Source organism: Colossoma macropomum, unplaced genomic scaffold (assembly GCF_904425465.1).
Source record: "Colossoma macropomum unplaced genomic scaffold, Colossoma_macropomum, whole genome shotgun sequence".
In the NCBI taxonomy this organism is placed as follows: Eukaryota; Metazoa; Chordata; class Actinopteri; order Characiformes; family Serrasalmidae; genus Colossoma; species Colossoma macropomum.
In genome coordinates this window covers 9847251-9874149 of record NW_023494803.1, presented here as the reverse complement: position 1 = coordinate 9874149, position 26899 = coordinate 9847251, and the positions used below count along the sequence as shown (strand labels likewise).

Here is a 26899-nt window from a genome sequence, read left to right as displayed (position 1 = left end):
GTATATATGATATTCATTAACTGTATATTTGACAAATATGATATATACACTCATTTGTTGGAACGGCAGAAAAAACTGGTGAATGAGGCCAATGTTCAAACTGAGTCAAACTGACCCAATGCACATTTAACCATCTGAAAGTAGTATGTTTTTCTCCATAAACATTATTTTTACCTTAATTAAATATATATATATATATATATATATATATATATATATATATATATATATATATATATACTTGGTGTAATTGGGTTTTTCACCCACTACAGATCATGGTTTACTCATAATACTTCACTCGTTTTCATTAAAAAATCTTTTTCAAACATTATTTTTTCTGTACATCGGCAAAAACTAGACATTCCACACATTTGTTTAATTTATTCCTATTTAGAATTTTTCAACATTTTTGACATATTTTCTGTCAGGGGGCCTTGTCGATTAATACAAACAAAGCATCTCTTCTGCTGCGGATCAAACTGACCCTTTCAATTCAACTCACTCTAAATGAGCCGGATGTCCAGCAGAAAAAAGGTTTCATGCTCCAAAAATTATTAAATATATTTTTCCTGTGTTTTAAAACTTGAAACTCAACTCGACCTGCAACATATGATGAGGGTTGAGTTTTCTGGTCACAAAATAAAAACGCAATATACATACAGAAGAAGATTTAAAAGAGGCAGTAAACTTACTCTCTGCAAAGTGCTGTTTCTCACTGTAGTAATGATGATCTGTAGGAAAGACTAGAGAGAGAGAGAGAGAGAGAGAGAGAGAGAGAGAGAGAGAACATATTGAATACATTCAGTAAACTAGCTCTGTTAAAGTAAATAGAGGTGTATGCGTGTACTGAAAAACGAAAAAAAGATCAAGAGAAAGACAGAGAGAGAGAGAGAGAGAGAGAGAGGGAGGGAGAGAGAGAGGGAAACAGAGAGCAGAGAGATAAGAAAGAATTATTATTCTGTTATCAATCTTAGGACTTTATTATTCAGTTACTGTAATTCAGTATCAACTAGGAATTCAGTAGCCAGTAGAATAGTTCAGTATCTACTATGAATTTTTCAGTATCTAGTATGAATAAATCCTATGAATAGTTCAGTAGCCACTATGAATTGTTCAGTATCTACTATTAATTGATTCTGTGAGTTGTTCAGTAGCCACTATGAATTGTTCAGTATCTACTATGAATAAATCCTATGAATTGTTCAGTATCTACTACTAATTGTTTCTATGAATTGTTCAGTATCTTCTATGAATTATTCCTATGATTTGTTCAGTATCTACTACAAACTGTGTATCTACTATAAACTGTGGGCTGATGCGTTGAATCAGGTGTGTTAAAGCAGGTAAAACACTAAACTGTGCAGGATTAGGGGTCCCCAAAACTGGTGCTTCACAGACCCAGACCCCCAGAGCTCCAGGCTGCTCTCAGCTGGAGGTCAGGGCCTGCTGGACTGCTTCAGGATTACTGCAGCTAATCAGATAAGGGGGTCCAGACATACATACATACATACATACACACACACATACACATCCACAGCCACCTGCTCTGGGATGGGGAGCCCCCCGACCCTCTCAGTCAGCACAAGCCTGCTGCGCCCTCTGCTGGACACGGCGAGAGGAGACTGGACACTTATAACACTCTAACACAAGCACAAACACACACACACACACACACACACACACATACAAATCTGCACATATGTGTACACACAAATGTACTGAATTCATCCTCTGTATTTCTAACTTAACAAACACAAATGCTTATAAGAGTATCAGCAATCATGACTGGACTCTGGATAATACTGAAGTATATTAAATATGTGTATATTTACATACTTTATAGTTCTTCAGTCTCACCACATTATCAAGCAATTTACTAACCTTACAGCACTGATTACATACAGGGAGGGCGTTATCTACTGAAGACCACAAAACACACTGTGAAATTCAATTACTCATTAATAGTACATCAATTACATACTTTAATCTGCTGATAAACCCTCGTTATGCTGCAAAATCTCTCCGTAAAACAAACGCCAGACAAATAGAGAGTTTCCCCACAGACAGAGTGATAAACACACGCCTGTGCTTCACAAACTCCTGCGTCTTTTTTATTACCATTATTTTCAAATGGGACACTGTGTTTCAATTTGGGTGAGCTGTATTATATTTATAGTATATTTAAATGGAATATACTTATGTTTATTTATATTTATATGTATTTTACATTTATAAAATACACTATATTATTCACCGCGACCCAGAAGGATAAGCGGTTTAGATGATGGATGGATGGACTATATTATTACTACATACACTATATTCTTACTAAACTATATACTTTATTCTTACTGTATAAACTATATTCCTACCCTATACATTTTGTTCTTACTATATACACTATATTCTTACCCTGTATACGTTACTCTTACTATATACACACTATATTCTTACCCTATATTCTTCTTACTGTATACACTATATTCTTACCCTGTATACGTTACTCTTACTATATACACACTATATTCTTACCCTATATTCTTCTTACTGTATACACTATATTCTTACCTTATATACTTTATTCTTACTATATACACTATATTCTTACCCTATATAGTTTACTCTTACTATATACACACACCATATTCTTACCCTATATACTTTGTTCTTCCTATATACACTATATTCTTACCCTATATATTTTGTTCTTATTATATACACTATATTCTTACCCTGCATACGTTATTCTTACTATATACACACTATATTCTTACCCTATATACTTCTTACTGTATACACTATATTCTTACCCTACATACTTTACTCTTACTATATACACTATATTCTTACCCTACATACTTTACTCTTACTATATACACTATATTCTTACCCTATATACTTTACTCTTACTATATACACTATATTCTTACCCTGCATACGTTATTCTTACTATATACACACTATATTCTTACCCTATATACTTCTTACTGTATACACTATATTCTTACCCTACATACTTTACTCTTACTATATACACTATATTCTTACCCTACATACTTTACTCTTACTATATACACACTATATTCTTACTCTATATACTTTACTCTTACTATATACACTATATTCTTACCCTGTATACTTTGTTCTTACTATATACACTATATTCTTAAGAAATTTACTTGGTTCTTATTATATACACTATATTCTTACCCTATATACTTTATTCTAATTATATACACTATATTTTTACCCTATATACTTTGTTATTACTATATACACAATATTTTTACCCTATATACTTTACTCTTACTATATACAGTATATTCCTACCCTTTATACTATGCTCTTACTATATACATTATATTCTTACCCTATATACTTTACTCTTACTACATACACTTTATTATCATCCTATATTTTTTATTCTTGCACTATACATTTTATTCCTACAGTGTACTATAGGCACAACATTCTTGAACTATATACTACATTCTTATTGAACACACTATATTCTTACTGTACACACTATATTCTTGAACTATACACTATATTCTTACTTTGTACATTATATTTATACCCTATACTCTATATATGTACCTTATATATTTTATTCTTACATTTCATTACTACAGTGTACTATATACACTACTCACCTTATACCCTATACACCACATTCTTATACTAAATACTCCTACATGTACACCCTGTAGAATATAATTGCATACTATATAGTATATTTATACCCTACACACTGCACACTATGTACTTGATTCACACACATTACATTATACACTATATATATACCCTACACATTTTTTTCTTACACTACATTTATATCTTATACACTATAAGCGTACCCTATACACTGTGCACTATGTACTAATTCACTAATTCAGCGACAATACAAAAGACAGGTCAAAGTTGACCTATAATAAAATGTATTTTTTGGTGTAATAAAGATATTTAAGCTAACTGAAGTCTTGGAAAGTTTTACTAAGTGGAAAAGTGAGTTGGAACACTGCGCTGTATCTTAAAAACCGGCATAAGAAGCATCTATGTTTTTCATGTGTTTACTGCTGAAGTGTTTACTGCTGAAGTTGAAGAGAGAGAGAACGTGAGAAAGAGAGACAAAGACAAAAGAAATTAGACATTATCCTCAAAAGACGCCTGCTTTGTTATTGTGAGCAGACACACACAGGTTTGTATTGTTTTGGGCCTTGGATTAATTAATCCTTCTAAATAATAAACAATAGGGATAAAAACACTTCTTTATTAAATTCTTTACTCTTTTTCTCCTTTCTGTCCAAAAGGCTTACACCACTTAAAAGACGCATCAAAGGCTTCATAATGTCTGAGGTGGAAAAGGGACTTTATCGCAGACAAAGCACCACATTTTACCCCCAGCAGAACAAAACGCATGAAAGTACGAAGGTATTTTGGAGGTGAGGTAAACTAATAAAGCCTCATATCCCAAATCACACATCTCAGCTCAGCTGGAGAGGGTGAGTGCTTTTCAGGATGTGAAAGAGTGGATATGTGCAGTCAGGGTCTTTTTCAGAACCTTGAATACTATCGATATGAAATCCTCTCCTGAATAAATCTGATAAACAGCAGCCGCTCAATCCTTTCACAAAGTCTGTCATTCAATAAAGACTGACTGTGTTAATCATCATCAACAACCTCAGCGGTGCAGGCAGCGCCGAACCTGCTCACTCCACTCAGGAGTGTACATACAGAAGTCTGACTGAGAGAGTGAGAGGATAAAAGACACAGAGTGAGAGTCAATGAAAAAGAGAGCGGCGTAAATGAAATGAATGTGTGTTAGTGACAGAGAAAGGAAGGGTGAGAAAGTGAGCAAAAGAGTGAGTGCCAGAATAAAAGAGTGAATGAAAAAGTGAAAAGCGAGTGAGCGAGTGGGGAGGTGGGTGAGGTAGCGATCAGGTGATTGAGTTAGTGATTGGGTGAGTGAGTGATCGAAGGAGTGAGCGAGTGTTTCAATGAGTGAGTGAGTGAGTTAGTGATTAAGTGAGTGAGTTAGTGATCGAATGAGTGAGCTAGTGATCGAACGAGTGAGTGAGTTAGTGATCAAATGAGTGAGTTAGTGATCAAATGAGTGAGTTAGTGATCGAATGATTGAGTTAGTGATCGAGTGAGTGAGCGAGTGTTTGAATGAGTGAGTGAGTGAGTGGGCAAGCAAGTGAGAGAGTGTATGAGTTAGAGATCAGGTGAGTGTGTTATTGATGAGTTGATTGCTTGATTGTGTGAGTGAGTGAGTGAGTGAGTGAGTGAGTGAGTGAGTGAGTGAGTGAGAGAGAGAGTATTCTACACTGACCTGGTTCTCCTTTCTCATAAAACTGGAATGCACCAATATCTGTATCTGTAATGGAGAGAGAGAGAGAGAGAGAGTGAGAGAGAGAGAGAGACAGAGAGAGAGAGAGAGAGACAGAGAGATGAACACTGTTCTATCCAGCAGAGGAGGATAAATCAGCAATTTTGCACCGGCGGGACAAACAATCATTAAACAGCTCGCGTCCAGCACCGCAATCTGCCTGCTACCGAACACAGATAACACACACACACACACACACACACACACACACACACAGAGAGGGAGAGGGACAGAGAGAGAGAGAGCGCATTTCATCCTGATGACTCCTGAGATTTCTTCTCCATACAGCTCTCAGAAAGCTGACTCTGCTGATTTAAAGATTTCAACACAAACGTATTTAAAAGCCAGGGGCTGTCAAATGCTTAAAAGTAGATAATAATGACAGGAAACACAATGTTTTGTGTAGTTAATCTTTATCTTCTTTGCTCAAATGTGACTATAAAGATTTTATTCCACTTGAAAGCAGTTTATTGTGTATACACTATATTCCTGATCTATACACTAGTATGCAGTATACATTTTATTCCTACACTGCACCATATACACTATAGATCGTATACCCTATACACCATTTTCTTACATTATATACTCTGCCCTACATTTATACCTTATACACTATAATCACACACTTTACAGTATATTTATACCCGATATGAGTGAACAAAATGAACTTCATCAGAAAGTATTTATTAGTATTATTAATATTTATTACTTTCAGTAATTCAACAACATTGGTTTCATCAGGAGAGCATCAGTCTGAACCTGAACACATCTGCAGGTTCCAACCAATGAATGCATATATCATATACATCATATATACACAGTCAATGGTTCAGCTGCTCTCGCTCTCCTACCACTAACTTAAGTTGATTTAGGTGTGGTTTTCCTGCGAGCACTGTCCAGTGACGTCTGCTTTCATTCTAACAAGAGACCCATCAGGAGAAGTTCTGGTCATTTAAAATTTGCATTTGAGTGAGAGGTCAGAGAAAACAGAGCTGCAGAATGTGTGTCTTTCAAGGAAAAGAGAATAGTGTGTGTGTGTGTGTGTGTGTGTGTGTGGTGTGTGGCGTGTGTGTGTGTGTGTGTGTGTGCGCCTTAATTACCTTGTACGTGCAGGCTGCTCTTGGAGGACCACAGATTCAGCTCAGCCAAGCAGAAAGCCATCAGCTATAGAGAGAAAGAGAGAGAGAGAGAGAGAGAGAGAGAAGAGAGAGAGAGAGAGAGAGAGAGAGAGAGAGAGAGAGAGAGAAAGAGAGAGGGAGAGAAACAGACAGACAGAGAGCGAGAAAGAAAGAGTGAGAGAGAAAGAGAATAATAGAGAGAGACAGACAGACAGACAGACAGAGAAAGAAAGAGACAGAGAGTGAGAGAGAAAGACCAAAAGAGAAGGAAAAAAAGTGAGAGAGACAGAGAGAGAGAGAGAACAAAAAAAGAGCGAGGGACACACAGGGAGAAATACAGACAGACAGAGAAAGACAGAGCGAGAGAGAAGGAAAACGAGAGAGGGACATGGAGAGAGATAGAGGAAGGAAAAAAGTGTAAGAGAGAGAGAAAGAGAGAGAGAAAGAGACAGAATGAAAAAAGAGCGAGAGACACAGATAGAGATAGAGAGAAAGAAAGAGAGAGAGAGATACAGACAGATGGATTGATAGACAGAGAGAGAGACAGACAGAGAGGAGAGAGAGAGAGAGAGACAGCGAAAGAGAGGGAAAAAGAGAGGGACACAGACAAAGAGAGATAGAGAGCGATACAGACAGATGGAGACATGGAAAGAGTGAGAAAGAGAGAGAGAAAGACAAAGCATTAGCTCACTATTAAAGGGCCCATTTAACAGAAAACGAAAGGTTCCTCAGCCACTTTAATAAGACTTTTACATCACATTTAAACATTAAATACGTTAAAGTGTCCATATGGGAACTAAGCAAAAACAACCCATTTTGAAGTCACTGTTCTTGTGGTGAGGGATCATCAGGGATCAAGCTTGTGATCTCCCGCTTGTACCCCTGTCTAATATCTGACTAATCGAAGAACGTAAAGAGCACCCAGACGCATTATTTGGCGCACTTCAGCTACTGCAGTGTGAAACCAGAACCAAACAGAACAGACACAATGTGACAAAAACTCAAATTCTTTTTTAACTCTTCTTAATTTCAATAGGTTTTGATGGTTACAATATTTGTACTGCTTTGTGTTTTGTTACATCTCTGACTTTGGAGCTTTGTATTTTAGACCAAAAGAATCCCAAAAAGAGAAGAACAGAGCTGCACAATCTTCGTTCCAATGCTGGATAAGTATATATACATATAGGAATATGTAGCTACTAAGACGTAGATTTTTGACCAGCTGCTTTTGTATTTCTACTCAAGCTGTTTTGGGGGAAGGTGCATCTATTTGTGTGTGCAAGTATCAATACTTTTACTTGAGTACTGAGTTAAGCAACTCTACCCTCCTCTGAACCTGATCACAAACAGTGTCAGTGTTAGTTTTGATGCTGCTTCAGTAGCTGCAGCCTCAGCTAGCAGTATTTATTAGCTAACCTCTCTGAAGAACATCAGGCTGTTTTCATACCCAGCTCATTTTCTAAAGACCACCACAGATTGCTTTTTTGTCATATTGTATCTCTCTCCTTTGGTTCGGATTGTGGACTGCAAGGGTCAAAGTGGACTAAATTACACACGTGGGTGTTTGTTTACTGATCAGATGTTTTGCAGGCATGCAAGCGCTCTGTTACTCTCAAATTCACCACCACGGAAACCAAAAAACAGACAGTAAAGATGCTTATGGTCTATGTGTATACCAATTTAAATTTAACCGATCAGGTCACTGATGCTTGACCAAAAGTCTGCTCCATGATCCATAATCAAACGCATATCGATAATTTAGTGCTTGTCTCTCATTATTTACAGCAGCTCACAGTGCAGGAACAATATGTGCGTTTGTAAAGAGTGAAATGTTAAAGCAGCAGATTGTGCCGACAGTTGTTTGGTGCTGCCTGAATTCGGGTGGAGTCGCGTGTCAAAACCAAACTAAAGAAAAGGTTTGACACCAATCAAGGCGGGTCTGAAAGCACCTCCAGCTGAAATGGAGATTCTGATTGGCTTCATGCAGTTTAGAGAAAGCAGAGGTTTTTATGTGCGTGTCCTGAACTCAAAAAGTAGTGGGGCGTCACCACAGTACTTTGAAAAGTGGTGGGGCAAATGTCTGCTCACCACCATGGTTTCGGCGGCTCTGCTTGTCTTCCAAAATAAAATAAGCGAAGCCTAAACACAGTGACAGACATCTGATGATGCTGCTGTATATCACATTTATGGCAGGAAACAAATCCATTCACATAAAAGGAACCGACAGTGTGGCGACCTCCAGTCAGACTCTCTCCACATTTCTTCCACTTTGGGTGTCAACACACCTCTGTCTATGACTCAGTGTAAGTTACTCATACAATTATGAAGTAAGCTGGGAAACAAACATGAGAGTGTTACCTTTCAAACGAGACCAAGATCATGGCTGTAGCCCAAAGTATGTGGGAAGAGCGCTCTTTTTACTTTGGGTACGCTGTTTCAGGCAAAAATGGGGCGACTGTGAACAGGTTAATTATGTTTAAATTCAGCCAATCAGGTCGCCCTATCAAGAACGTCCATATGATGAAAGTGGACCGCGATAAAAATTTGTTGCCACCAGCACCAAACTGAACAACAACTTGTTTAGAAGTGGGCCGAGACACGCAGACCACGGTTCAGTTCTTTAGTGCTGACCACAGTACGGGTGGAGCGTCAAACACCTGTCAAAATGGACCAAACTGCAGAAAAAACATTTGAGTGATCCACACCGAACAAGGTAGGTGTGAAAGTGGCCTTAATATTTGTTCTGGTCACTTCAGCGACGCTCGGCTGAATTGAATTCAAAACTGACTTTGCCATTTTGACCCTGGCCTCATGATGTCACAGAGGTCATCCACATGAACTGCATGAGCATTTCTCCCGCTTCCACGGAGCTCATCGGTGGTTATCAGGCCCGAAACCTCCGCCGCGACCTTTTTAATTTCATCTGACACTTTGCTTTATTCAATTTGCCCTGTATTCTCTCACCCCCAATAAGGTCCCCTACCTTTTAAATAACTTAAACGAACCAGAAAGGAAAAGGAGAAAAAAAAATGCTTGATTGCATTTAAATGTACAGCGGGATGACCGTGTAGATGGTAATTAAGAGGGAAGGGCAGGAGGAAAAAGGTGGAATAAGACGAGGGTCCAACGAACGAGGGATGATAAATTTAATCTGGGGCCTGATTAAATAAATGAAAAAAAAAAGTAACGACGTCTCTTCGGGGGTCGACCACTGGGCAGGAGGAGAGAGAGATTGAGTGATGGACTCGTTTCTTCCTTCGCCGGCATACTAATGGAGAGAGAGAGAGAGAGGTAAGGAAGTCAGAAAAAGGTGTGATGGAGAGAGTCAGGTAAAGAAAGAAAGAGAGCGAGTAGAGAGAGAGAGAGAGAGAGCGTAGAACAGATAAGAGTTTGATAAAGACTCGATTTCCCAAGGCTTTAATTACGTTACCTTTTAAATCTTAGCAGGAGCTGCAGCTGAAGGCCAGAATCGCTCTGTCCTTGTTCTAAAATGCCCTCAAATGTTTTATTAAACCTGCTTTTGCTCTGTTGAGCTGCAGGAGGTGAGGATTTTGGATACAGTTTTTATGAACGCATGGCTTTTTACAAACAAAAAGGGGTCTAGAGCCCTTGGAAGTAGGTTTTTTTGCGATTTTACCCAGCTTAGTCAGGAGCGTCTGGCTCCTAGAGTGTCCAGCAGTGTCCCTAAACACCTAGGCTAATATTACACAGTTATGGCTAGTTAAATGGCCAAATATGATGCTATTGTGAAGATAATAGCACTGTTTTAGCATTGAAATTTGAAAGACACAGTTACAGCTAGTTCAATCGCTGAATATCTTTGCTAACTCTGCATGATGCTATCAGTGAAGATAAAGCATTGTGTAGTGTTAGCATAGAAATTTGATACAAGATCGCAGTTAAAAGTTCTATCACTGCTAAAGAAAACAGCTTGGGTAAGCATGTATTCCATGCTGGTCTAAGCTGGTTTATGCTGGTCTGTTGCTGGTTTAGCCGGTCACCCAGCAAGGTTATGTATCAGAGTGTGTCAGACACAGTGGTGTTGCTAGCGTTTTTCAGAAACAGGACCACCACCACAGTGGCTCTGTGGTCAGAAACTGACCACTGACGAAAAGCCAAAGATGGCAAACATGCTGTCCAGTCTGAAACTGATGGACTGTGCTGCTGTGTAAATAATTTAAGCTGAAACCAGTTTGATTTTTCTGAGCGGTATGGACGCGTTAAGAACCAGGCTGACCAATCAGGGCTCTACTGACATGGTTGCAGCCCAAGCAAATGGCATTTTTCTCACGGCAGAGAAGAAAAGCTTATACAACAAGCAACAAGCTAAGCTATAAAAGTGCGGAGCTGAATGAAAATATATGTAGGACCAGCTGAAGGGCTGGGAATGACCAGTACAACAGTACAATGCAGGGGCTGATTATAGCCGTTCTTATGTTTGTTCGTTTGTTTATCTAGGTGTATCTTCGTCTTTTCATGTCTGCTCTTTTTGTGGAATGCTCTTTTTGTGAGTCCTCTTTTTACAGGATATACTAGTCAAGGAATCCATTTTCCTTCCTCTTCCATATTATTCCTACGGAAACCTGTTTCTGCAACAGGAAAAAAATATATAGCCATTTAGTTAGTCATAATAATGACAAAGTTATCCATAATTATGACTCAGTATCTAATAATTATAACACAGCATCTCATAATTATGACCTGATATCTTCCTGAATTCCCAGGTTGTTAAAAAACAAAAACACTGGATTTGGTGTGAAGGTTCCATTAAAAACACATTAACAGATGTGTCTCTAACTAGGTGGAGCTGCAAAGGAGGGGGTTCTGATAAAGTGACCACTAAGTGAACTGACCACTGGTGATATTAGTTGCTGTAGACAATGAAGGGAGGTGGACCTCTCTTTCTCACTTTTTACAGCTCAAGTATACTCATATACAGGTGGTGCAGTGGAGGGAGGGGTGGGCTGCCCCCGTCTCGTTGGGACAGGTTCAGAAGCCTCTCAGCCGTGGGGTCAGAGGCTGATGGTGGGGTGACAGGAGAACCAGGTATGCCCCAGGAGAAGGATTACAGGGCTGACAGCTGTTACAACGGAAAAGCCTCAGCTAGCTTCTTAAACGCTTCTGCCCTCAGCTACTGCACCCGCTTCTCCTACTTAACTCTTTCATTTCCACCCGGCTGCTGGCTTCCGACTCGGTTTGGCAGAAAAATCTAATGTAAACAGTTTTCCCTCTTACCCCAAATGTCAGCCAAGACATGTCTGGTGTCTGAATTTGCTTCACTAGCTTTGTACTGCAGCAACGAGGCTAATGTAGCTAACAAGCTTACAAGCCACTAAACACCCTGCTAGAAAAAACAGTTGTCAGAAGAAAACTTCAGATCTCCAAAATGGTAACTTTACAGGAGAAGAAAAAACATACTTTACTTTTAATGGAAGTCAATGGAACCAGACTTTTTTCCTAGTCATTTTGGGCCGTTTCTTTTGGTCCATTCATCAAGAAATTTACATACAATGTAAAGGGCAACAGGCATTTTGAAATTATGTCAAAAACTAAAAAAATAACAAAAATTGAGATACATGGCTTTCTTCAGACAGCAGTGATATGCTGGTTTTGGATGCTGGTATGCTGGTCAAGCAGCATGATCATGCTGGGTGTCCAGCTAAACCAACACCAGACCAGCACTAGACCAGCACTAGACCAGCAAAAACAAGCTTGGACCAGCTTAGAGCAGCACAGCATTTGTGCTAGTCTGTGTGTTTTTTTCAGCAGGGGTAGCATTCTGCTAACTGCATGCCTAAATCTTCACATATCTTCTGATACTGTATGACACACTGTACGACATGTCTGTCATCGATACAGCGTCATGTATCAGCCACCATTAAGCCTGCATTTTATCCATTTATCTGTTTTGTCCATTACCAGTTGGTAAACTTCCATAAACGTGCATTACTTGCTAGCTACATTAGCCTCTTAGTCCCAAGGCAAAACTAAAGAAGCAAACTTCAGACACCAAACAGACATTTGCACTGCGTAACTTCGCTGATCTATTGCTATAATATTCTTAAAGTTAGTGTAAGTTGAGTATGAGGAATACATTCTTTCTGGGTTGTTTCATTGTAGAAAGAGATTTCTTGGTTTGGAGAAAGACGATAGGTTGGAGGCCATGTTTTATATATTTGGCCCTAAATGAGCGCCATCTTCATTTCTTTCCATTTTTCCGGACCCAGGACCACTTGCTCTGTGAGTTAAGTACATTCAGGTCAAGTGTGAAAGCAGTTTTCAAGCCCAGGAATGGTCAAGAGCACCAGTCTCTGGTCATTCTGAAATTGGCGCTGCGGTCCGCTGCACGTGTGTAAGCTATCCGCGTGTGGGATCGCGTGATTAGTTTATTTTGTAACATGACTGCCTACACTTATCCGGTTACTTCCCTTTTCAAGTTTCAAGATGGCAGGAAAGCACTGTTGCGCTGCTTTTTGCCACTTGAGTGTCTGTATAAAAGGAAAATCATAAACAGCAGCATAGCTTGTTACTACCATTTTGCAAACCTGCGTGCTGAAAAGTGACATATGGAATTGCACAATTAGTCTAAGATTTAGATGGAATTTTTCTGTGTGAAAGCAAACCAGTGATGAGGAGCCCCGAAACCAGGCCAGAATTGGTTCACTCTGTCATTAGCTTTTGCATAGTGATTAGCTTTCGCTCTGTGGTTGGTTTTTGCATGGTGGTTAGCTTTCAAGCGGTGGTTAGTTTTTCGCTCTATGATTAGCTTCCACTCTGTGGTTAGTTTTCACTCCTTCATTAGCTTTGGCATGGTGGTTAGCTTGCGCTCGGTCATTAGCTTTCAGTGGTTAGCTTTCAAGTGGTAGTTAACATTAGTTTTTCACTCTGTGGTTAGCTTTCGTTCTGTGGCTAGCTTTTGCACTGTGGTTAGCTATTAAGTGGTGATTAGTTTTTGCACTGTGGTTAGCTATTAAGTGGTGATTAGTTTTTGCACTGTGGTTAGCTATTAAGTGGTGATTAGTTTTTGCTCTGTGGTTAGCTTTCAAGTGGTGGTTAGCTTTCGCTCTGTGGTTAGCTTTCAAGTGGTGGTTAGTTTTTCAATCTATGGTTAGCTTTCACTCTTTCATTATCGTTTGCATGGTGGTTAGCTTGCATTGGGTCATTAGCTTTCATTTGGTGGTCAGTTTTTGCTCTATGGTTAGCTTTCAAGTGGTGGTTAGTTTTTCACTCTGTGGCTAGCTTTTGCTTGGCGGTTAGCTTTCGCACTGGGGATAGCTTTCAAGTGGTGGTTAGTTTTTCGCTCTATGGTTAGCTTTCGTTCCGTGGTTAGCTTTCAAGTGGTAATTAGTTTTTCACTCTATGGTTAGCTATGGCTCTGTGGTCAGCTTTTGCTTTGTGGTTAACTTTCACTTGGTGGTTAGCTTTCGTTTAGTGGTTAGCTTTCGTTTAGTGGTTAGCTTCTGCCCTGATGTTAGCTTTTGCTTGGTGGTTAGCCTTGTGGTTGGTAAACCTATGGAAGCTCTACCCAAGATTAGGACTGCCCAGTTTACATCGAAGAGGAGAAATTCTCGTCAAATGCATTGGTCATATATTGAACATTGGAAAGGTATTCATTGTACACTGTACATGTATATAGTTCAAGCACTCTAACAAGATTAACCTATTTAGAAAGAACACACATATTTTTGTTCTTCTGGATTTTAAACATTTTCATGTAGTTTTCATGTAGTGCATGTTTACTGATGGAAAAAATGCACTTCCATTCAAATATATCAGTTAGTTGGATGCAAATTAACTTGTAAATTAACAAATGAATTAAGATCTTCTATCTATCATCAAAATAAATCCTTTAGTGAGCTGAATTTTCTTACCAAATGCTGCATGACTCAATCAGAAATTATATTATGTTACTCTAATGGTCTCATGCCAAGTCCTTATTTCTTAACTGCAGTGGTCAGTGTGGACCATGGACATGGCCCAGGCCGGCGTAGATTTAACAGCACCAGCGGGGTGTGACTGTGGTGAAGGGTGAGTGACATGTCCTCGATTTTTTAAGTGTGTGAAGTTTCAGAGTAAACAAGTGCGTGTTGTGATTGCTGACACTCCAGAATGTCGTCAGGTATCTCCAAACGCTTCTCCGGTTTCTGAGGCCTAATTTTAGTCTCATACTTCAAAAGGCAGAAAGCCGCCACACTTATCTCCACTTTTCTTTGTTTTCAGCGTTTAATCTACACAGTGTTGGAGGTGTAGCAGTTTTTTTTTTTTAGTTTTTGTTGTATGTCTCTTTGTAAGTCTGTGGCTCAGAGCTGTTGGGATGCATTTCTTAAAGATGTCAAGCCAAAAGGAGGCCTACACACACACACACACACACACACACACACACACACACACACACACAGACACACACACACACACACACACACACACACACACACTGGTGAGGAGGACGGCTCATTGTCCTTGTTTACAAATCTCTTTCGCTGAGAAAGATCAAAGGAAGAATCTCTAAGAGCCAAAACGAACCGTCTTCAGCCAAATATGAGAGAAAGAGAGAAAGAGAGAGAGAGAGAGAGACCGAGTGAGAGAAAGTGAGAGACAACAAGAGAAAGACAGAGACACAAAGAGAGAGAAAGAGAAAGATGGGAGCATTGGGAAGAAAAGAAATAGAGAGAGATGGGGATAGGGAATGAGAAAGACAGGGAGAGTGAGAAAGGGGACAGAGAGAAGGGGAGGAGAGAGAGAGAAAGAGACAGAGAGAGAGATAGGGATAGGGAACAACAGAGAAAGAAATAGAGGGAGGGAGTAAGAAAGAGAAAGGGGATACAGAGAGCACGGGGGAAAGACAGAAAGAGAGAGGGGGAAGAGAGCGAGAAAGAGACAGTGATAGACAAAAAGAGAAAGAAATAGGGGATAGAGGTAGAGAGACACTTTCTCACATACAGACTTCTAAGCTGTCTCTCTTTCTATCCCCATCTCTCTCGCTATCATCCCCCTGACTTTCTTTCTCTCTCATTTCCCTGTCTCTCTAACTCTCTCTCTCTCTCTCATTTCCCCATCTCTCTCTCTTCCTCTCTTTTTCCCTTGTCTATCTCTCTTTCCCTTGTCTCTCTCTCTCCCATTTCCCCATCTCTCTCTCCCTCTCTCTTTTTCTCTCCCATTTCCCTATCTCTCTCTCTCCCTCTCATTTCTCCATCTCTCTTCTCTCTCTTTCCCTTGTCTCTCTCTCCCATTTCCCTATCTCTTTCTCCCTCTCTCTCTCTGTCTCTCTTTCTCATTTCCCCATCTATCTCTCTTTCCCTTGTCTCTCTCTCTCATTTTTCTCCCATCTCTCTCTCTCCCTCTCTCTCTCTCTCTCTCTCTCTCTCTCACTCTCTTATATACACACTCCCCACAGTCCAAAGTACAAAGTAGCCGTGTCAGAAACAGATGATGTGCTGTGTTGTGTGAATGTACTCACGCTTTTCCCCACATACTGCTCTGTTACTGTCTTTATGAAGGGATGATTCTTTACCTCAGTACTTATTGTTTTCCAGAAGAGCAGGAGGTTTAGGTGATGGTGAGATGTTGTACTAAAATATCTGAATGCTACTCATTTCATTGCAATTGTAACCCTACAGAAACAAGCATTTCTCTGTAATGTTAATCCAACTACATTTCCTGCATTTTATAGACGTTTATGTATCGGCATCAGCAGATATTTGATATTATTGATATACTTCAAAATCACCTGCACTGATATAGGCTGATTAATGATTAATAGGCTAAGCAGAAAGTTCAGCTGTTTTAGCACTGCTAGCTAGCAAAGCCTTTGACGTACTTGGTTGCTCTCACTGAGCAGCTATACTGATATATCTTGAGGTAACATACTGCTGTGCTTTATTACTGTCGGTATCTGAGGCAGCACGATTGGAAAATGTTGGCAAATTCTTTAGCCATACAGTAGCTAGTGGTGTAGGCTACAACCTTAACTTAGCTAGCCAGCAATACCAACTGATCCAGTGACTCACAAAACTATTTTAATGCCTTTGGCATAAACAAATCTCCTCAGCTCTGTGTGTTAAAGCTAAGGGTCTAACAATGTCGATACAGATTCCAAAAATCATAAAAATGTGTGGAAAATGTAAAACTGTATTACCAATACATCCTTCGCTCTCTTAAGGTTCCTCATTTAAATGACCGCCTTTCATGTAAAACTGGGGGGACTGTAAGAGCTCAGCGGTCAAACATGATGAAAAAGACCCTCTACAATAATCCTAGCTAACATTTACTAACATCCCTATGGTGTTCTAGTAGTTAGTGCTAAGCTAACAGCATTAACAGCATTTTTTTTGGCTGTTTCAACTTAAACACAAACATTTTAATCTTCTAAAAAACTTTCTATGTTTTACTTGAAGCTTGTGACAGATATATTAGGGTATATTTTACCTTGCAGCAGTTTCACAGTGTCTCTTTCTGTACTGAGCTATGCGTTCCCTCGCAAAATATATGATCATCAGACAGCAAACAAACGTAGGACCAGAGGTGCCCAACAACACTGCCTACATGTGAACTGCTCCCCATTATGGAGGATGATGGTCACCCGCTGCACATCATCATCATGGACAAGAGGAGCGTGTTTAGTGGCAGGTTGCTGTCACAGAGCTGCTCAACGGACCGTTTCAGGAGATCCGTTGTCCCTAGAGCCATCAGGCTCTTCAACTCTTCCCAGTGGGGCCAGAAGAGAAGAGGGATGAGGAGAGATGAGGACTGAATCTGAATCTCATGTTAAGTCATAGGTTTATCTCATAATAAATCATAGGTTTATTTAATCCATCTGCACATATGGACACCTTACTGTACATATTGCACTTTCTGTACCCCCTATCGCGCATCTTGCACATCTGGACACTTCACACCTAGACACTTTATTTCAGTACAAATATATGCACATATGTATTCAGTATAGTCATTATATTCTGTTACCTGTGCCTCCTTGTACAGTCATTATTGCACTGCCTTTTTTCATCTCAGGTTATAGATCTTATTGCATATCTTTGTATATTTCTATTTGGCTGCTACATTTCCTTCGGGATCAATAAAGTATCTGTCTGTCTGTCTGTCTGTCTGTCTGTCTATCTGTCTATCTATCTATCTATCTATCTATCTATCTTTGTTTTTAGCATAGCTAACGTTAAAAGCTGATTCCCAGTTTCGCTATGCTGAGTTTATTCAACTATTGTTCACTGCAATCTCTGTAAATGTAGCTTTTACTGTACAAGGACACTCGATCTCAGTTCAGTTTGCGCTCACTAATAGCATAATCATGTTTGATTTTGAGAAGCGACAATATGTCTTTATATTTTGATCCAAGATGAACGTAAAATTCAGTGAGCTGCTTCATGTCTGAGCTTAAGCAAAGCACAGCTTTTGCAAGGGAATGTAAACCGTTGCATCGTAATGCAAAACATTTGCGAGGAAACGTAAAACATTTGCGAGGGAACGCAATGTGATTAACTTTTTTTTTAAGCCACGGCCCCTTAGGGGCTCCGTATGATATAGACCTCCCATCACTGTTTTCCATTTCTGACAACCCACTAATAAGGATGCTGTTCATATTCAGTCAGTGATCTAGATCGTATCTAGAACTTCCAGAAGGTCTAGAGTGATGTTTCTTTCTCACAAGATCGGTCCGATCTATTGGAAAGTAAACATGCTTGGTTGATTCCTCTGTCACTTTGTAATTATGCTGGTGGTTAATCTAATGCATTAGGACTTCTTTTCAGCTCCTGAAGTCCCAACAAACAGCAGAGTTTACTTAGCTATATCAGCCTAGATTCCATAGAGAGAGCAGTTCCTGATTGGCCAAGTTTCCACTGAATGTTTCAAGAATTTAACCCTTTTGTTTCCATCCAGAACAAGAAACAAAACAAGAGTAGTTCTATAATACTAAATACAAGCATGATTCTAAAGAATAAAAATTACAAAATTTTTTAGTTCGCAGAAATCTGAAGACCTAGAAAAAAACTCTGAAGACCTAGAAGGCCCTGAGGGTTCTCCTCTGATCAAGCCTAGGCATCTGATAGTATACCATCTACTTCTGCTTCACTTAAAGCTCATCTGCACTGCTTTATAATGTTGTTTTTGCATATTTAAAATATCAAATATCAAAAATATAGACGCAAAATATTGAAAATCAAATAAAATATTAACCACAGAACTGAAAATTGTATTAAATCTGAAAATGTGTAATGTTACACCACTATGTTCTTTTTCATTTATTTTAATACTTTATTAATTTTATTTAACATTTGAATGTCTTATTTATTGAACTTCATTTATTTTTTTGCTTCATTTTTTGTGCTACATTTGTTGTAGTGCTTTTTATTTAATTTCACTTTATTTTATTTCACTGCTTTATTTATTTGATTTACCTTGTTGCATTGCATGAGTGTGATTGGTCCGTTTGCCATACTGAGAAAAGCATGCAGGTGCAGCTTTGTCAACAAAATGATGATGATAAATATTTGTTTCTCATGTTTCTTTGAAACAGAGGTCACCAGAAATGAGGCCCTTTTCCAGCTGAATGTCACACCAGTGCACAACCTTCTCTCTTCAGAGGCAAAATTGGGTTTTTCCCCTTAAAAGAGCGGAGTGGGGGTGCTGACTCATCCCTAAAGCTTCTGGAAAAAAAGATGAAAGAATCCTCTTATGTCAGTAAACTTGTTAAGAGTGTGTGCTGCTGCTAGCGTTTTCGCCTCCTGTTTTCATTTAGCCATTTTATTTTCGTGTGGAGTAGGAGGTTTTTTTTGGGGGGGGGTGGCGGGGTAGAAGTGGTGGAAGAGAGGCAGAATTTTGTCTCAGTTAGTCAGCCGGGCGGCGGGGCCACGGCCGGAGATAAGAGTTGGCATGCTCAGCACGTTAGCGTGTTAGCATCCGCAGCACTAACCACCCTGTCACGCTCAGAAAAAGGAGAGATACCATACTGCTGTCAGCCGCAATACAACACTGCAGATTCCATTTACTCTCAGCTAAACATCAGCACAACTCTGCTGGCTGGATGGATGGATGAATGGGAGGACGGATAGATAGATGGATGGATGAATGGCTGTGCAGAGGAATGCATGGATGGATGAGTGCAGGGATGTATGGATGGATAGGTGAACAGACAACTGGATGAATAAATGGATGGGCAGACAAATTAATTTTAGTTTCAACTAAACATCAGCAGAGAGCTGCAAATAAGTGGGCGGATGGATGGATGGATGAATGAATGCATGGAGGAATGCATGGAGGAATGAGTGGATATATGGACAGATTAATGTACTGATGGATTAGTAGTTAGGTGTATGCAATGACAGAATGATGATGGCAGAACAGATGCCTGTATGGATGGACAAATGAATGCACGGATAGATTAATGGATAGTTGGATGCATAGATGAATAGGTAAAAGGATGCGGATGATGCAAGAATGGACAAATGAATAGATGGATGGAAAAGATGGACGAGTGAATGGATGGACAGACAAGTGGATGAGTGGATGAACCGGACTGCTTTGCCAGCATCCACAAACACCACTTTTATTTAGTTCTATAAGATTCAACTAAACATTAGCAGCAAATAGATGGATGGATGGATGGATTGATGGGTGGACAGGTGGATTGATGGATGGATGAATGGACAGACAGACAAATGGGTGGATGGACAAATACACAAATGGGTGGATGGACAGATGGACAAATAGACAAATGGATGAGTGTTTGGATGGATTGTGCTGTATTTCCGTCAGCTGCAACGGGACACTTCAGATTTCATTTAGTTTTCAACTAAACTTCAGCAGATGGGTGCGAGGACGGATGGATAGGTGAAGTGATAAGTGAGTGGATGGGTAGATGGATGAATGATTGGATGGATGGATGGATGGATGAATAGGTGGGTAAATAGAAGAAAAAAGAAGGTAGGTGAGTAAATGCACGGATAGACAAACGAACGCCACCAACCACAATAAAACACTTTCATTCAGTTTCATTAAGTTTGGAGTGCCGCAAATGGGTGGACGGATGAATGGGTGAATGGGTGGGTGGGTGGATGGACGGGTGGATGGATGGGAGGATGCATGGACAGACAAACGCACGGATGGATTACTGGATGATTGAATGTATGGCTGGACAGATGGATGGACACATGGATGGATGGGAGGATGGAATATTGGATGGATGGATGGTAGGATGGATGGATGGATGGATGGACAGACGAATGCATAGATGGATTAGTGGATGGTTGGATGTATGTCTGGCCCCAATTTTGGGTCCATTTTCAAATTCATTTAAGACACCTGTGTTTTTCATTCAGTACAGTAATGTAGAACAGGGCATTATGGGAATGCCGTATCAGCAGGCCTGTACTGGGACACAAACTGTATCATGGTTTCAGTTTATCGTTATGTGTTTGCACACGTTTCGATGTGTGCGTGTATCTCTGAGGGCTCACTTGTGGACCAGATTCCATTACAGCCCTCAGCTCCTGTTCTTTCCCAGCTCCTGCCTATATCACACGCACACCTTTCCTCTCTATCTCAACCTGAACCTACTGAAGTGAAAAAAACAAAAAGGAAGAAAAAAAAAAAACACATCGCAGACAGAAAGGAGGAGGGGAAAAAAACGCTTTCAGAAAATCGCTGTCTCTCTTATCTCTGTCCTTCAAGACTGCGGCTGGTGGGAGCGCTCGGGATTAACTATCAAAAGAAACACTAAACAATGGAGGACACTTTGGGAGAAGGACAAGAGGGGGCGGGGAGCGAAAAGTCAAACACACTCACGCACATACAGAAACATCACCAAACACTGTCACCGATCGGAGATAGGGGCATGATGGGACGCTGGAGTAGAACATAATGCCCGAAGGGTGACAAGACTGAAGAAGAAGAGAGCACAATGGACAGAGAGACAGAAAGAAGACAGAAACAGACTTAAGAAGAAAACGCCTAAGAAAGAAGGGATGAGCTGTACAGTGAGAGAGAAAGAGAAGAGAGAACAGGGGGTGAGGAGATGACAGCAGAGACAGGATGACACAACACGAGACATGATGATAGAAAAGAAGCTGACCTGTTATAAATGATGAAGGTCACAAACAGTGACAGTTATGGACAGTTAATGTCGTGAACGGTTAAGGTTACGAACGGTTATGATTATGAGTGGTGAAGGTTACACAGGGTTAATGTTATGAACAGTTACGATTATGAATGATTAAGGTTTCAAACTGTTCTGGTAATGAACGGTGAAGGCTAACAAAAGGTCACAAAAAATTAAAGTTATGAATGGTTACTTCTATGAACGGTTAGAGTCCGAAACAGTTAAGGTTATGAATGGTAATGGTTATAAATGGTCAAGGTTATGAACAGTGAAGGATGTGAATGGCTAAGGTTATGAATGTTACAGTAAAGAATGGTTAAGGTTATAAATTTTATGTTTATGAAAGTTTAAGGTTACAAATGTTACGGTTATGAATGTTAAGGTACAGGTAAGGTAATATTAAGGTTAACAGTGAAGGACATAAATTTTATATTTATAAAAGTTTAAGGTTATGAATAGATAAGCCTATAAATGTTAAAGTTATGAATGGTGAACATCATGTTTGTTGCAGTTATGAATGTCAAGGTTAAGAATTTGAATGTTATGGTAATGAACAGTTAAGGTTATAGTTTTTAAGTTTATAAAAGCTTAAGGTTATGAAAGGTTAAGGGTATACATTTTATATTTATGAATGGTAAAAGTTAAAGGTTATAAACAGTTAACATTATGGTAGTTAGGGATATAATTATTAAGGTTATGAGTTTAAAAGTTATAAATGGTAAAGGTTGTGAATGATTAAGGTTATAAACAGTTAATGTTATAGGAGTTAAGATTATAAATGTTAAGGTTAAAAATTTTAAAGTTGTAAATGTTTATAACCATAACAGTTCTCAACCTTAAACAGTTAACGCTTTTGGTCGTTTAAGCTTAGGAATTGTTAAGGTTATAAATGGTTAACGTTATGGTATTTAGAATTAAGAATACTATGGTAATGAATTTTTGCTGTGTAATGTTTAAAAGATGTGAATGTTTAAGGTTATGAATGGTTCACATTATGGTAGTTATGGTTATGAATGTTAAGGTTAAGAATTTAAAAGGTATGAATGTTACGGTAATGAATGGTTAACGTTATTAAGTGTAAGTTTATGAAAACTTAAGGTTATGAATGTTTAAGGGTATACATATATATTTTTAAATGGTTTAAAAGGTTTGAAAGGTTAAAGTTATGATGATTAAGGTAATGAATGTTAACGGTGTCATTTTTATATTTATGAATGATTAAGTGTATGAATTTTAAACTTATAATTGGTCAAGAGTATTCATTTTATATTTATGAATGGATAAGGTTATAAACATTTGAACATCATGGTAGTTACGATTATGAATATTAAGGTTGTGAATTTTAAAGTTATTCAATTCAAAATTTTCTTCTTGAGTAAAATTATTTTGGCTCTACGATGACTGAATAATCAACTGTGGTCATCAACAGATAAACTGTCATCTATCAGTTTAACCCTCACAAATATCTTTGAACATGGAGAGAAAGAGAGACCAGTTTTCTCTGTTAAAAATGACTATAACCATTGTATTATCTTTTTAATATCGTTTCAATGTATTATGGTGCTTTCATCATAACAAGCATAAAACATTGCTAGTAGTATGCTGATGTCTCATTAGCTAGTTAAAATGTTCCATTCCACCTTAAATAGTCCAGCTGTACTGACGCTTGAGGTGCCAGAATGTAACTGCCACACTATTTAAGGCTGAGCAGGAAAATTCAAATGAGAAGCTGGTGAACAGCTGAATTCAGCTTCACATCACTGAGGAATTAGGGGTGTGCGATAATAAGCAATTGCCCTCTCTTTGAAGGGATATGATGCCCTAAATGTAACTAAGGCCCAATTTCCATCCAGACTGAAATCACCCAAAAGGGGCGGTACTGTATAGAACACAACGCTGACTGGACTGATATTCAAAAGGCAGGACCAACTATCTAGAACAGTCACAGCTAGAGCAAAACACTGTGGTAGAATGTAACAGAAAAATTTCCTCCCTTTCCCCCTTTGGTGGTGCATCACCCAATTACCCTAAAGAACAAACTGCCCCCGAGTTTGACCGGGGATGGTCACTGTATATGAGAATTGTTTTTCCCTTTTCCTATAAAGCTACCATTTCGGAAACAGAAGGTCTAGTTACGCTGTCTCCCTCTCTCTGGTTAAATATCGGACTGTAGCAATCGAGGCCTAAAGCAATGATGAGTAAAGAAAGAGAGAGACAGAGGTAAAGACGGAGTCAAGTGTTACACACAATACCAGGAAGAGCATGACGGGGACATGACAGAGCTTCAGAAAAAACTTGAGGACAGAGTGGCGCCAGCCAAAACACACACACATACACACACACACACACACTCAGACATACACGGCCTGTGTGAAAGACTCTCCATTCAGAGTCAGCATGCGGAGAATAGCACATGACAGACGAGCAGAAGAAAATGAGCTAAAGGTAACACTATTCAAGTGAGGAAACAGCTACAAGCTACAGTGTGTGCGTGTACAAGATGTCAATCAGGGGCCAAAGTGAAGTTGTTGGCCGTTGTGTTGTGAATGATGTGACCACAGGGCAGGTCTGGCTGTCAAACGGCAGGAGAGGGGGATGAAAGGAGGAGTGTGGGGGGGGGTGGGGAGATGGGAGAGAAGTTTAGAAAAGGCTGAAAAGGAAGAATCTACTTCGATTGTTGTCGTGGGACAAGAAAGAGAAAGAGGCCATGGAGAGTTGAAAAGTTGAAAAGTTCAGACAGGGAGGGGTAACACAACTCGGAATGGAATGAACAGAAGAAAAAATGGAGAGATGGAAAGAAGCAGGAAGAGCAGCAAGTGAACACACAACCTCAGCCGCACTTCAATATTTTGATGTTTTATAATTCAGCCATTTTCAGTATAATTAAGTTCAAATTTACTTTCCACTAAAGTACATAACAATGCAAACTGCAAACTCGCCTCAAACCGCATGGAGCTGTTTGGTATCTCAAACAGTCTTGATTATCTGGTTTTGGACACTGTGACACACTGTTATCCATAAACATTGACAAAAGTAAGCACAAATTTCAGGTTTTTAGCTATGCTAACACACTTTTGTCCTTATTTACAGATAAAAATATGTATTACGGTGCCAGAAACCACATAGTTAGCAGCACATATGTAATGATTTTATGTAGTTTGAACTATGTTAACTGTAGCTAACAAGTAATGTTAGCTTTCATTACTTGTTAGCTACATTAGCCGTGTAGCTTCAGTGCAAAACCTAGGCCCTAGGAACTAACTGCCTACACCACCCTCAAAAAATGTTTAACATGAATGATGAGCCAACCTATTTAAAGCAGTACTACGAAAGAAATAGCTGTTAAAACTGAAAGAACAAGATTACCAAGTCAGGAGAACAAAAGCAGGCTAAAATATGGTGAGCGTGCGCTGCTACGAGTCGCCCTGAAAAGTCTAAAAAAAACATTTAAAAGTCAGAGATCTTCACGTACAAATACCACACACGCAATAAAAAAAAAAATGGTAGAAATTAACATTATACTAAAGAAGATATGATGACAGTAGTAGATAACTGCACTCAAATCCTCAGAAGACGCATCATTCATCAAGATTTCTCTTTGAATTCTCTTTCAATCATCAGATTCATCCACTCGGGGAAGGGGCCCAAAACACGACCCATGGTACAAAATGTTCTTCTGTGCAACTACACATTTCTACATCTTCAAATTCTGACATAATGTTACACAGTGTAGTTCTATACAGGTTTAATTGGCAAGAAAATAAAATGAAAAAAATAACAATAGTTTATTTCTCAGTTAACAGTTAGTTATCATATACATGAGTTTGCATATTTGTATTGAGTACTTTTCTGGCCTGAAAGCAAACTTCAGACACTAAACATGTCTTGGTTGATCAACATTTCAGGAGCTAATTGCGTAAATTAGATTTTTTTTTTTTCTGAATGAAAATATTCCTTTTAATTGCTTCCTAACTGGAATGGATTAGATATGTGCTGGAATACAGACAAGCTGCATGTGTGGCTGAAGCGAGAGAGGGCGAGAGAGAGAGAGAGAGAGAGAGAGAGAGAGAGAGAGAGAGAGAGAGAGAGAGAGAATAAACTGTCCACTTTTCTTCCTCTTCAGGGTGGGTGATATAGCGTGTCAGCCAGGCGGAGTCTCTGACTCTGTGCCACGTCCCATCAGCCCAAACCAAACAACACACACACCATCACCGGCAGACATCTTATCTACTCGCCGCGGCGTGGCCGTCCCTCCTCCCTCCGCTTTCTTCTCCCTCTCCTCCTTCTTTTTATCTCTCTCCTTCCATCCGGCAATCTCTCCTTCTATCTCTTCTCCACGCGTTCTGCCTCTCTGTGCCCCTCCTTCAGTACCCCTCGATGCCCTGCTTGCCTCAGCACAACAGCTGCATTTGCACCTAAATGTTGGCCTGTGGCCAGCAGCTCGGCCAGGCGCAGCGCAGGCAAGCGGAGCGTCATCTTCGGCCTAATTCACAGTCTGAAGTGGGGCCTGACCGATAGATTGTTACGTATCGACATACTGACATATGTTTGTAAGGATTTTAACTTTTAATCTTAGCTGTTCAAATATGTGCATTTTTAGACAAACTACATTCAAATATCTCATTATACTGTTACCTATGGCTGATATTAAAGGGGAATTCCACTGAACCCTGTCCATATAATTAAACCGTTAAAATACGTAAACACAATCATTAACCCCTGAAATGGCCCAAACTTTTATTACAAATTCAAATAATCTAAAAATAGTTATATATTATATTATATATAAGTGCTTACTCCTAATTCTTTGGTGAAGTCAGCTATTTGCCAACTTCTTGTTAGCATTTCCCCATCCCACCTTAAATGGTGCAGCAGTTATATTCTGGCACTTCAGGTGTCAGTACTGCTGGTATATTTAAGGTGGAATGGGAAAGTTTAGCTAGCTAGTTACTGAGACATCAGCATACTACTAGTGATTTTTATGCTTGTTATGAAGAAAAGGGCCATAATACATTGAAACAACATTAAACTAAGATAATACAATGATTATCATATCTTTTTTATGGAGAAAATTCTCACATTTGTGGGTTTCTTTGGTCGCTTGTGCTCCATCTAGCCAGTTTTTCTTTTTTTCTCATAACTCTCTGTTTGGAGTTTGTCTGAAAAACCTCTGTTTGGAGGGTCATGTAGCCCTAACACTTCACCCTACCCCTCTATCTCAACAAAAATCGGGACACCCTACCCCTAGACGTGAACATGCAAAATGGAGGGGTAGGGCTA

The 26899-nt window shown here is 39.3% G+C and overlaps 1 protein-coding gene across 2 annotated transcripts in view; it reads right to left on the bottom strand.

The window, feature by feature from the left end:
• The window catches only part of LOC118823411 (WD repeat containing planar cell polarity effector), a 115348-nt gene that overhangs the window by 67277 nt on the left and 21172 nt on the right, over positions 1–26899 (bottom strand). For both annotated transcript variants that reach the window (XR_005008527.1, XM_036592993.1), the window contains exons 2-4: positions 6493–6556; positions 5333–5377; positions 693–743 (exon numbers count right to left, since the gene is read on the bottom strand). Coding sequence is in view for 1 of the 2 variants with exons in the window: in XM_036592993.1 (XP_036448886.1) it covers positions 693–743; positions 5333–5377; positions 6493–6553 (157 nt within the window). In the remaining variant the exon portion in view is untranslated. The remainder of the gene's footprint in view (positions 1–692; positions 744–5332; positions 5378–6492; positions 6557–26899) is intronic.